General features: G+C 38.4%; 1 protein-coding gene across 1 annotated transcript in view; it reads left to right on the forward strand.

Annotated features, from left to right (window-relative positions):
- The window catches only part of ARHGAP15 (Rho GTPase activating protein 15), a 331,243-nt gene that overhangs the window by 162,823 nt on the left and 154,301 nt on the right, over positions 1-14,119 (forward strand). Inside the window, exons 7-8 of the mRNA XM_032693775.1 lie at positions 4,695-4,793; positions 6,616-6,742. Coding sequence (XP_032549666.1) covers positions 4,695-4,793; positions 6,616-6,742 — 226 coding nt within the window. The remainder of the gene's footprint in view (positions 1-4,694; positions 4,794-6,615; positions 6,743-14,119) is intronic.

A 14,119-nucleotide genomic window follows, 5' to 3' on the forward strand; every position in this document is an offset into this window, starting at 1 on the left:
CATATCAAGGGCAGCAATCCCAATGCACAGTGCAACAAGAGGAACACATTTTATTGAATTTCTGCACGCAGAGGTATCTGTCAATCCAAGTTTAAATCACTTAGTGTTCACCACAAGCTGTGTGAGTCCCAGGTGGCATCAAAATTTCAGTTTTCTGCACTGAATCTTGCACTGGATTAGCAACTGCTGAAGTTTCCACGCTCCAAAAGCATCCAATAATCCAACATTGAACCATTGGGGTAGGATATATGAAGCTTCACCCCAACAGTCCACCAACTTGAACAATGGCTTGTTTCAGTATTTGGCTGAAATAAGAACTGTGAGATGTTTTGTTGGTGGCCATGCATGAGCTATACTTGAGCCACACACTTCCCAAGCTGCTCCCTCTGCTCCCTTTTGCTCGATGCAGGGTATAGACTAAGTTTTCTTCGCTGCATTTCTCCTTCCCCACAGGATTCTTCACTTCCTGTGTTAAGGTTTGTTCTTGGCATTGTCTGAAAATAGTTCATCACTGCAAATAATAGTTCTGGCCACCAGAGATGCATAAGTACACTTTGAAGTGGGTGAATCAATAGGACGGGTTTGAATTTTTGTTTTGCTATGTGAATTTATCACCCTTTCCCATATCTCCATAGAGTGCCTAGCAGTAGGATTGCTAAAATTGCCTCCATCCCCGTTCTGCAGTTAAAATAAATTTAAGAATGAATGTATCTATAGAAATGCATATTGGTAATGAACTAGAGGGATACCCTGAAGGAGACATTTTTCACAGAAGTGCAACAATCCTCAGACCCGACTTTGCAGGAAAATTATGGACAGAAGACCCTGGGCTTATCCCATGGTACTTTTCTGGGTTTTATCTACTGTTTTTCATTGGTATAAGCATACACTGAAATGGAACAGTCTCTAAGACATGTTCCAAAAGGTGATCCAGGTGATCTGTAAAGGTTTGGAAGTCCTGGAGGAACACAGCCATGCTCTGCACTATAGTATGTCCCAGTGCATAACCTAGCATAGGAAAAAAATATAATTTGTAGGATTTTTAAGAACTGGTGATCCTAGGTAGCATCCAAAGTATATTTATATATTATAAAATAGTAAAGGTATTAATTAGATAGAGTGCGCTTTATTTCTTAAGGCTACAAGGGTATCTTTCTGTTTAATAAAATAGGACCTTGTTGAACACCACCTTGGTACATCATTAAGTTGACATGCAAAAGAAACTCAAGCCTCCATTTGCAGCTTTATAAGGTGACAAGAGAAACCCTTAATAAGCCACAAATAGAATATCAGAAAAAGTGTTTCACACCTGCCCCTCTCACCACTTCCCACACAGTGTTGGCAGCCCAGCAGTGCATTGAATTTAGCACACATTTACCTGTGGCGAGCCTGTATTTTCAGAGGATCAATGCTTAGCAGCAGGACAGGATAAAACTACTGTGTGAGTGAATTGACCCTTTGAAGTAATTTTTCCAAGGTGTTGTAGCAAAAATAGAGAGAATCCAGGCAACCAGGCTCTCCTATAACCAACCTGAAGGGCATGGCAAAACAGAGGGTTGATGTCAGTTGTCATTCCTCATGGGTATTTATTGCTGACAGCAGCATCATCATTCTGCCTGGTAAGGTAATGCTAATTCCAGACTGTAGCCTTTGCAAAAATGATGGCACAGAGAGAGGGATTTCGGGAGGTATTTAAATAAGTGAAGTACCTGGCACAATGGAGTCTGGCAGCTCTAGATAGAGCACTTCATTTTCTTTTTTTTTTTTTCCCCAGACTTGTCTTTCATTTGTTTCCCTGACCCCTCTGTTTATTTCAACAGTGCCTGACACAGGGATGGTGTGTTAACAGGCCTTAATATTGAACAATTTCTGCTTGTTGTTAGTTATACATCATTTAGGGCTGTGATCATAAATTGTTCAATCACGAGGTTTAGTCAAAACCAGCATTCTTCACTGATGTCTTTTCCCAAGGGTGTTGAAAATTTGATTGTTCAAAGTGCAAATATGGTTTAGCAATCCCTTCCAAGAGCCATTTATCAGAAATCCTAAGGAGGTAATATATAAAAGTGGGATAGAAAACCTGCACATTAAATGGGATTTACCAGCCAAAGCCTTTGGAACTGCTTGCCTGTGAATGACTGGAGTGGAGCAGAACAAAGTCAATTACTGACTGTAATTAAGGAGTGGATGCATTTAAACTGTAGAGAGCAGTAGCAGTCTTCTTGAAACTGTCTAGTTACTCTGAAGATTAGTCTGAGGAAAGAAAGAAAAGGACTTGAACTACATCTTACAGAAAGTATATTTTAAATGAATTCTCTTCCCTCCATTCTATGATCTGTTTTTACAGATTTGCTCATAAAACACTGATAATATATGATTATCAAAATAACACATTCAGACAAAGAAACTTTCAACATGTATTTTGCTTTGGTCTTGTTAGCAATGGAGTATCTCTTTTGCATATCATACAGTGCAAATATTTATGCAGTGCTGAATACTTGTATTTTAATAAAGCCTGAATTTACTGAACGGAAGGCTGAACTATGTTGTGTCCTTTTTAAGCCTTCAAAATACAGTAAATCTAATTACATATGTTGCTCTTACTTTGAAAATGTTATTCCATTTTATAATTTTAATAATGATTTGTTTATACTGCGAGAGAGGCATTAGATTGAATTGTTGCCTGTGTTTAGTCTAATTCATATCTGCATGTATACATTAATAAATTGTGATATCATATCATACATTTTGAACTCGAGCCTTGCCGTGTGAGCTGGCCACAGAACTGGAGGTCAACTCTTTCCACTGCTCACCTTAACCTGAATTTTGGCCTTTTATATCCTTTCTATAAAGGGAAGGGTGAGTGTGTGAGTAGTGATTAACATTATATCTTGTGGACTAATAAGGGAATTAGAAATCTCCTAATAAATAACTGTCCCTTGTGCATGGGGAGCAATGGGGTGGCTGGAGTTTACTCCTAATGGGTGCAGAAGGGACAGAATGGGATGAACATCTGCAGCCAGGCAGCCCCCGAGCCCGAGCCAGGGGACCATTCCCACATTCTCCACAGTGCTCTCACAGGATGTCTCCGCTGGAGCTGCACTGACGGAATTTTCCTTAATGCTGATGACTTTGGAAACCTTCCTTGCAGGCATTTCCTCAATAAAGGCAGGGGTTTGGACAATTAATGAGACATTAAGCTGTTGTTTTGGTTTTTAGGTTTTTTTTCTTGGTAGTATTTCAGTGTTAAGGAAGATGCAGGGAGTACCCAGGCTGGTGAGGATCTGCTGTTTCTTTTTTGCTTCAGTAAAAACTCTTGACACAGTGGAGATGCAGTGAACGGTAGCACTTCATATTGATGGATTTACATAAATAGGCTGTGCTAGGTCTTAATGGCTTTGCTCTGCTTTTCCTCAAACTTTGGTCAGAAGGAAATCTCTATTGTCCACTATGTTCAGTCATTCTCTGAAAAAAAAAAAACCTGAATAGGTTTTGGTGAATAATACCACGTTCCAGTGAACATCCCAACATGCAGACACAACCTGCATCCCCAAACACTGAAACTCAGGTGTCCAATTCCCAAATGTGGATGTTACATTTCGCACAAGAAACTCTTAATAACAACAAAATAAGAAAAAACTTTGGTTTCGGTGCTGGCAGGAGCTGAGTTGGTTTGGAGTGTGGGCATGATGAGCTCCTGTCCCTTCCAAAATGTGGTGGGGTTGTAGTCCTTCATTCAGCTGTCTGCAAACACAGACAGCTGTTTTGTCTTGCTCATGCTCTGTGGCCTCAAGCACCTGGACTGCTGAATAATCCTGGGGCAAAGCCTCAGTTTTGACATCTGTAAAATGATCGTTTCAACCTGTTGTGTGAAGTACCTGGAGGTTTCCTCTGGTGAAATAGATAGATAGATAGATAGATAGATATGTAAAATAAAAAATGATGTACCATTACTATCCCAGTAGTTTACAGAAGTTCAGACCAATAGCATATACATGCATATTTCCACCAAATATTAGGTTAGGCAGTGAAATAGCATTATCAGGGGATTGAATGTTCTTTTGATAAATATTCCCAGTGAGTGGGTCAAAAATGTAAATCGACTTCTATGCAGACAAACTGGGGATTTTTTTTTTTCATGATAAATGGGCTCCTAATTACTCTGCTGCAGCCATCTTTGATGGTAATTTTTTTTTTAATGTGGAAGAGTGACATTATTAATTTTACCAAAGTGCTTGGAAGTGGACTCCGGAATTTCAGGTGTATAATATATGTGCAAATTCAAGAATGATGGTACCAGACATAAAAATAATAATACTAAAATAGAAAAGAAAACTGTAAATACCAGGAAATAATTCTCTTATTGCATTCATTTCTTTTCAGGGTGCTCTAATTTCATTTGAACTGTGTCTTACCGCACTGAGTTTCCTGGCTTTCCTTAACTTTTGTCACATTCCTGTTATTTTGCATTATTTGTGTTCAGTGGTTGCATTGCTGAGACAATATCTCGTTTGTTGTGACATGTTCAAAACAGTTTTCAGACAGAGGTTCAAAACTCCTCAGTAACTCGGCACTCCAGTAGATAATTCTTGGTACAAAGGAGGAGCACTTGGGGGAAATAGGAGGGAAAACAGAGGAAAATCATCTGTCTGGTGTGTGCTTTACTTACCTGTGTGTGTCCATGCCCTTCCCAGATCACGACAGTGTCAGGAAATGAGTTCCTCCTCCAGTCGGATATCGACTTTCTCATATTGGATTGGTTCCACGCTATCAAAAATGCAATTGACAGATTGGTATGTATTTGTTTTGGCTGTTACCTTTATTAATTAAGACGTAGCAATTTCAACTTCATTTGCTCAGGCATCTCTACAGTTTTTAGGCAGTCAGCAGCTAGCTAGACGTTCCCTTCTCTGAAGGACATAAAAATATGTATGCAAATCTACTAAAAAATGTCAGATAAACAAGGTTGTTGCACAAAAATGTCATTTGATTCTTGCCTCAAAACGGAACGCTACATTTATTTCTCTGAAATAACAAGGACGTTGGCTTGCTGAGGGTTGTAAAAGCACACAAGCACTTAATAACTAATGAATTTCTGCTTTTTCTGTTTATGCAGCCTACAGTATATAATCTTCAATAGAACTATTAATACATTTGAGCCTTTTATGAATTTTTGTATTACTTATTCACAAGAATAACACTAGCAAATAATATTCCTTTGTAACTGATTGCTGTTATTCTCCCAGGAAGGCTGGGGGTTTTCTACTAGAAGTAAGCAGGGTTGCGTTTTATTAAAACAGTTTTTAATTACCAAACCAGCTTCAGCTGTAGCTTTTTCTTTCTTTTTTGCCACTCTCAGTACAAAATCCAAATGTCTTCCTGCTATCTCTGCCTGATCCAAGAACAATTATTTTTTTTTTTTTAGAGGGCACTGACTTTCCTTGTTCACTGCAGAATCTGGTGAGAGAAAAATATCCCCATTTCTTGCATTTTTCAGTGGTTTTGCTGCAGTGGAAATTGCAGCCTCTTTGAAAGGGTTAATCTGAACACAGCTACTGTTTCCTTAAAGAGCTACAAACATTCTATTACCCCGAGGCTATAATCAGCCAAGGAAAGTTTGATCTGATGATGTATGTCTTCATATTGTGCATTTCATTGGGTGTGTGAGGATATTGATATCCGACTGAAGATTTTGGGGTGGAGTTTTCCACGGAGAGTCAGAAAAAAAAAATTTTTTTGGCATATTATTCAGCTAAACATCTAATAGACTTGATTTTATATATTATTTTTAGTGTAGCTATAGTAATATCGTGGCATCAGAGCCACAGCAGCAGCAGCTGGTGGGGCACAGCTGGCCCATGGCTGGGGCAGGGCTGGTCCTGGCCGAGGTTCTGCTCCGCCGTGTGCGCAGGACAGGATGTCACCACCCAGCACTCCGTGGCCACTTCATCCCTGTCATTTCATTCAGTTTTAAAACTTTGAACGAGTGTGGAAAGCCTGGCAGCTCTCCGGGCTGTTAGGATGGCTAAATCTCACCTGACCAAATGCCATGGGAAGAGACGTGGAGTTAGCTGAAACAGCAGCTCCTTTTTTTGTTTATTCTTTTGCTTCTCTTCCCCGTTAATTTTCACGTTGTCTGCCAGTGAATTAGAGAAAGCGAAGCCCCCCAACTACTTCCTAAGCTTAAACCAGCAGAATTCAACCCCAAATTTGCAATGATATTTGAAACAATTGTGCTTGTAAGAATATTTACTGTAACTATCTAAATCAGAAAGGCAATTTAAACACCCTTCCTCTTTGCCAGCATTTGGAAGTAGCCTGCAATGTGGAAATAATTTTGGTCTCTAAAGCCTAAAGAAGCAGGCCTTTTGTTTTCTTCACTTAAATGGGAATTTATCTCAGAAATTAAGATCAGTCTGTCAGGGCCATAAAAGCTCTGCCATATGACAAATTTTGCATTACACTTTCCTTAAATTATATACTCCCTGCACACTTGCTCTGTGTGTGTCTGTGAGCTTCTGTACTGGCATTCTGGAATCTCTTGCTTCATTCTTACAAATAATAATTTTATTAAAAGCATACACATATGTATATATATATATATTCTTTTCCCAGCCAAAAGAACAGAGAATTACATCGAGAAATTTGGAGTTCAAACTCAGAAGATCCTCCAGCATCGAATTACTGAATAGCTTAGACACTGAATCCAAAGAGCCAAAGCCTGAACACAGAAAATCTTTAAGTAAGGCTTTTTTCTTTTCTCATTTTTCTTTCCTTTTTTTTCCCTTTCCTTTTTAAATAACTATGCCATTACAGGCTAAGATAATTTTTATTACATGCAGAATGTAAGGAAGATCACTGAGAATTTTAAAACTGAATATGTTCTGCGCTGTTATACATAACTTGCATTTAAGTAAAGACAGTTACTAGCTCCACACTTTTAAAGGGTGACACTCTCTCCTAAGCAAAATAAATTTGTTTAGGAGCAAAGACATTTATTTAAGCCATTTATTTTTAAAAATAAGCAACATGAGCCCTACGTTAATGGTCTGTTGCAGTTGCTTTGTTTCCATCTTAGTAAAATACCTAAAATTGCCAGAGTAATTTTGTCTGTTGTGTGTTTATACACTGAATTGCTAAAAGAATTGACATATCCTCTGCAGCCGACAATCAGTGATGTATCTATAATTTTATGGAAGATAAATTTCAGGGTTTGATGTTGGTTTTTGTCAGTGTGATTAGCAAAGAAAGTGATCTAAAACTGGAAGGGCTGTGCTTTTACTCCACTGAAAAGACTTTCCCAGTCTGTGCCGAGATGCTTGTGACATCGTGGGCAGCAGCCACAGGAGCTGCTGCTGCTGACCCTGAATCACACACTCAGCAATTTTTTAATTTCCCCCTCTCCCTTGAATTTTTGTTTTCCTTCTTTGTTTGGCTGGAGATTCACATCCTGCTCCCAATGGCAGCGCCGTGACAGCTTTAGACTGGCAGGCTGGTACGAGATACCTATAGGTACTGAAGGGCTGTGCAGGAATTTGCCTGCACACATTTCAGAGCAGGATCAAAGCCTGAGATGTTAAGAAAAGGGCTGCACTAAAAAGGCCCAACATGGCTATTTTTAATGATAATTATCCACACAATCATAAATATATGCACACATGCATGCGCGTACACACAAATAGAGACTCATTAAATAGTCTCTTTTTGCAGATCACAGATTCTTGTTGTTGTTTTCCTATTATCTTGGAGGTTTGTTTCTTTTTTTTTTAAGTTTTTTTTTTCTTTGTGTTATAAAATATAAAGTAGCCTGAACGTAGCTGGTGAAAAATTGTCCCAATATCTTTGTCCTGGGTGTTACATTGCATTTCTCAGAGGAAGAAAAATAAGACTGAGAATATAGTGAGTTCTGAGGGTCTGATTCTGCTCTTATTGTATCGAATAGCAAAATGGCCATAAACTGTCTCAGCACTCGGGGAATTTTTATTTATTTATTTAGATTTCTCACATATCTTTAAATGATAATTTGTCAGACAAAACAGAAAAAGTGACTATGAGCAGTGACAGAGACTTAGTCTATGTTTCTTTTCAAACCTTAGAGAATCCTGAATAACCTCCGTTTTGTTAAAGGCTATTTAAACTATTAAAAAAATGTGAAAATATCTGCTGTGAAATCTCACTGAATCGAAGCTTGCATTTAAATACCGTAGATTGGATTGCTTCTAAAATATGTATTCAGAACTTTTTTTTTTTGGCCCCTTGAGATCAAGCAATTATGTGGAATTAGAAAAATCATATTATTCACTTACTTATTAGTAGTCTAAGCACAAACTGTATTGTCAGTTTTCTGCCTTTGGCTTTCTGTGCCCTTAATGTTCACACAAGTATCGTAGCCAGAATTATCGGCAGCTAGAGCCAAAATTGCTTTAAAAAGGCATGAGAACTGGTAATGACACATTGTTAGCAGTTAACAGGTGGTCGTTTCATTGTCCAGTTTGACTGCAGAGCACAAAGATATGTGCAATATCTGCAAGTGTGTTTATAAAGTTCTTACAAAGTTTAACGATTTTATAATTTTATAGCGCTCTTACGTTATTGACTATTGCCAATGCCAAATCCAAACAAAGGAGATTTTTTAACGATGGCTTAAGACTCCTCCAGTTTAACACAGAAGATGAGCAATTGATGTGTTAGAAGACCACCCCCCTGCCCTGATTACCTTTAATGGAATATCCAGACAGTTCAGACTCATTTGTATTTACACTCTCTGCATTTTAAGGGCTGTAAAAAAATGTCCAGTTTTAGACTTGATATTACTGCACCATTGCCTTTTTACTTGTAGCAGCACAAGTATATAAAGAACAGGTATATTCTAAGCAAAGCACTTCAGTAATTTACTCGTTAATTTAAAACTGGGGAGACTGCCCCTAGAGACTTAGTAGCAGGAATTTGGTTTTTATGTCTAATCCTAATTGCTTCTGCTTACACTACAAGGACAAATGGTAATTCTCTGTTATGCTCTTCGAGCTGTAGACACTGATTTCACTGAAAATTGGGCTCAAACTGCCAGGCTCAATTTCCAAAGTTCATAGAGTGGCTGTCCTCTTGGTCACGCAGCTTTTCAGTGGCTTCTCATCCAGTTTGGTTTCAACTCATGTTCCAGTTGAAGTTTTCTTGAGCTAAGAAGAAACCAAGGATGGCCTTGGGGAGCATTACCAAAATATGTAAAACTGTGAGCTTGTTCTCAAATACATGGAGAGAGATGACTCTTTATTTTATGGTGCCAACTATTTCACTGATTTAATTTATGCAGCTAATGCTGGGTCAGAAAGAACGTGTTTTTCATTCCAGCAGCCTCCCCCAATAGAACAAGCATACATTTGGTGCAAGGAAACTGCCTCCCAGCACCTCTCCGTTTAATGCAAACAAGTGTTGTTCTAATTTTAAAAATTAGTGTCAGGCTTCATAATTTCCAAGTAATTCAGTTATCATTCAGACCACAGGTTTTTCTGATGGCTTTTTTTCTCCTAAGTTTGCCAAAAAAAACCCCTCTTAATTAGTACCAATTATAATTGGGTCTGCTGGTAGGTGGTCTGCCACATTAATTTTGCACCACATGAAACCAGGCACCTGGGTGAGACTGAAAGCAAAAATGCTGTCATGGTGCATGGGAAGTAGAGAAAGGATCTGGGATGTAGGGAAAAGTTCTGTGCATGACAGGATTCCCAGAAATCATTCATCTCTCCAAAAACCAGGGAACCTTACTGTGTCTGTGGACTACAGGACCTGTCAGGACAGTCGTGTTGTGGGTAATGAAACCAAATCCACACTCTCTGCTAAGAGTATTTCTTTTCTTGCACATGGTCGTGTCATGGTTTGCATCATCTGAGCCATTTTTGACCACCATCTGGGAATTCTGTCACTCAGGAGGGACCTCTTGTGGAAGAGCCTGGGCTGGAGCTGCTATCGATTGTTGGAGGGGATCAATTCCCCTTCTACTCCCCCTTTCCTGGATGGAAACAAACAGCTCCGCAGTAGGAAGAGTGCCCTTTGGCTACTGTATCAATCTGAGGGCTGCTCTTGTCAAAATGCACAATCACAAGCTTGATAATGCAATCCATTCCCAAAGCACTATATTTCCAACCTGTTCTCCATCATTTCCTTATGGCGTCACATTTACTCAGTTCATCACATTCTTATTAATATTTTAGGTTTCCTTGAAAGTGATGGAATTCTATTTTTATTACAAAAGCAACAAGAATAAATACTAATTGTTGTCAGTTATTTCCTTATGTAGTGGGAACAGTAATCTGTTCCTCAGCTTTAAGTTGCCAAAGCAAAATAATGAAATATTTTAGACATTTAAAAAAATCTGTGATATTAGATAAATGTAATTTGATCTCCTTGTTTGCCACATAAAAGCTGGAACTGCCTGAATTGATAAGATTGAATTGCATTATTTTTATTGTTTCTACTCGCATATTTTTTCCTTATCTTCATGAACACTTTACTTAAAACCCAGTGGTTAGTCATGCAGCCCTTGCAAAGGAGCCTGGAAAATCTCCTCCATGTTTGAATTCCAGCTTGAGGTGCCAAAACTAGAGCATCAAGATTTAAAAAAATATATAAATATATATATATAAATACGTGTATGCGAACAGGAATGCCTGGATAAGTTGTGCAGTTGCTTCTCGTGATCATTTCAGTTTCTCAATAAAAGTAGTCAAGGATCCAGCCATCATTGTGCCAGACAAAAAGTGACTTATCAAAGTAAAACAATTCCAGCCCTCAGCTTGAATAAGGACAAGTTGCAACAGGTGGGAAAAGTAGACAAAAGCAGGGGGTGGAAGGAAAAGTTGACAGTAAAGCTGACATGTCACGCATATTAAACAGCAGGCTTGGGATTCCTTTCCACTCTTTGGAAGGATCAGGGTCTTAGCCCCAGCACCCTGGCCACCAGCCAACTCAAATAATGATATTTTCCTTACCTAAATTCCTCCTGGAATTTCAACAGAGAGTGATGGGTCTTTTAGTCCCAAAGGGTTATGTTTTGCCCTTGGGATGCCACAGGCTTTCATGCTTCCCTGAGGAATGGCCTCATAGCAGTGTCTGGGCATATGCCTCCTAGCATCTTTTTAATCAGGAAAAAAAATAACTACCTCTGGATCAAAATTATGATTTGCCTTCAGAGGTATTTGCTACAAAGTCATCTGGGCTTTGAAATCTGCTTTGGTTTCTTAAAAGACATGAGTAAAGCCAGGAGCTTACTGTCCTTAGTGTCCGTGGACTATGTGTGCTTTAAAATTGACCAAAATAGCTTTTCTTGTTTCATTCACTTTTCCTTACTTCATAAGGCTGAATTTTGAAACTCCAGTATGGCATGCATTTATCCCTTGGTGATTATTAAATCATCCAGAATCCTCTCTGAATGCAGTTTGTTAGAAAACTAAGACTGTACAATGAGTGTGGGGGAAAAAATACCAGCAAGCAGAATCCCATTTTGGTCTTTTAATGGATGTGATGGAAGAAATGGAGAATTTGGTGGAGTTTTAAACCTTCCTGGATCCTTGTAGTGCTTGCTCCTTCCCTGGCTAAAGCTTCTTCTGAGGACCTGCTTGAGGGTTTAAAGTTTGTCCCTGCACACAATGGGGTATTTCTGTGGCAAAGACCACCTGGCTGAGGCTGTTGTTTCTCTGCAGAGGGAAGGGATCGGCACCAGGGCAGAAACACATGGATTTGCACAGCTTGGCAGAGTAATAACAGAAAGGAAAAAAAGCCAGGAACTTATTTTGCTGAAAGCATCATTTAGAGATCCTTGAAAAAGGCCACCTAATTACAGGTAGGGCTGGGAGGAGCCTGTGGGAGTGTTTACTCTTCCTCTCTAACACATGAAGGGGAGGGTAGGTTGAGAGAACATATCTTGAGATAAGACCCTATCTTGAGATGTAGAAAAGAGGTTTTACTGGACCAGCCAGGGCTGGATTCTGTGGTAGCTAACAGGTTCCTTCACTGAGGTAATGTCATTTCTGTGAAAAGGGGTCTAATTACCAGGCTGCTCAGGGCAGTGGTGGAATCACCATCCCTGGAAGTGTTCAAAAAAGGTGTGGATATGGCACTTGAGGACAAAGCTTAGTTGCTGAACATGATGGTGGTGCTGGGGTGATGGTTGGACTCGATGATCTTAGAGGTCTTTTCAACGTTTATGATTCTATGATTCTAACTGGAGCTGCAAAAGTTGGAAATCACTCCATTTCTTTGTTAGCTCTGATGAGGTCTGAATTCTTTCCCCTTCCCGGCCCATTTATTTCATTTAGATGTGAAGTTCAAAGCCAAATGGATGCTATTTAGGGACTATTATTACATGACAATGTTAGCATTATGTATAGGTCAGTTTTACTACTTTTAATAAAGCCAAGAAACATAAAGCAGTAATGTATATTAGTGCAACATTTCCAATGGCAACGATTAAAACAGAAAGCAAAATGAAAACTAGGAGCAAATATGCAGTTTCCTGCTGCAATATTAATTTTGTCACTCTGCAGCTTGTATGTTTGTGGCATTCATTTTTATTGCATCAACAAGAATGCAGTCAGCTTCAGAGACTGAAAAAAGATCACAAAAAGAAAATGCAACATGCTGTTTCTGCAGGGTGGAATCACTCATTTGAACTATAGGGACTAAACTTATTTTTTGACATATTTTTACTGTCATGTTTCTCTGCAACATTAAGTATAGGTATGCTCTTTTTGTAGAGCTCAGGAAAATACTGATTCAGCAACAAAGGAGTAATAATACTGGCATTTTGGAAGAAAAACATGCCAAATTCAGAAACAAATTATGTCATTTCTCCTGATAATAGAAGATTATGTTGCACCCAAAATCAAAACTGGCTGTGACTAGTCCTAAAAAAAAAAAATTACATTTTTTCCTGAATTTGAATATCCTGTTTCCATCAATTATACTGTAATGTTCCCTTAATTCTTTGTTTTATTTCTACTTCACTCTCCAAAATCCTTCCAGAGTTTACTATTTGGGTTGAAAAAGCATATTTTTAAATTGGGCATAACCAACTTCCATATAAACATTTGGCAGGGAAATCCATGCATGTTCACTTAATTCATTTTTATTGAACCAAGTCCAGGTTTTTAGTCAGGAAAAAGTTAGATATTAATCATATCTGAGCAGGATCATTAAATTTTCCTTTACCTACTAGAACAGCAGGGTCATTATAGAACCATGAGAAGTTAGCTCACTTATTAATCTTTACAATTACATAAAAGTGATCATTTTTATAGTACTTAAGAGTAGCTCTAACCCATTACGTGAAGAGTATGTGGGAATATTACAATATAATATAATGTATTATTATAGATGTGACCTGTGACTCATTGGTCTGCTCACTGACACACAACTCTCTGGAAAAGTTATCTGTTTGAGCTTGGATAATCTTTAATTGTTTCATACTCCTCATGCTCATTTATGGGGCACACTAGTAAATAGGGAGCTAGTCACTGAGTTATTAATTACCTCATTATTACTTAATTATCACCATTGCATACTTCATTTTTATGGGGAATTATATCATAAAAGAAGGTATTTTATGCTGCCCACCACAGTTAAGTATGAATGACAGTGATAGCTAATGTAGGATTGAGTTAGCTAAAGAAAATCAGTCAGAAATCCTCACTATAGATTACTATCCAGTTTCTTCTGCCTTTTCCAGCTAACACTTCTCATCCTTGACTTTGAAACCCAACAGTTTAAACTTGGTTCTTGTTTCAGTGGACTAATCCCCTTTCATAAATCATGTTCAAGTGCTGAAATAATTTGCACATCGTTTAAAGAGTATTTACTTTGAAACATTCACCTCAAGCCCTTTTGTATATCCTTTCTCTCTAAAGATTTGTAGTATTTGTTTTGTTCTCTGAGGTATAAAAGACCTGGGTAAACTTTATTCCTGTTGTTTCAAGATTAGTGAAATAAAATGCATATTTATTCAACTGGGACTGAAAGGAGCTTTAGTAAAGACGATCATACATACGACCCAGGGGAATGTCATAATACAAAATGTCTGTCTTAAAATCTCTTTAGGTTTGTTCAAAACACTATTGAAGGACTTAAG

This window comes from Chiroxiphia lanceolata, chromosome 7 (assembly GCF_009829145.1).
Source record: "Chiroxiphia lanceolata isolate bChiLan1 chromosome 7, bChiLan1.pri, whole genome shotgun sequence".
Classification (NCBI taxonomy): Eukaryota; Metazoa; Chordata; class Aves; order Passeriformes; family Pipridae; genus Chiroxiphia; species Chiroxiphia lanceolata.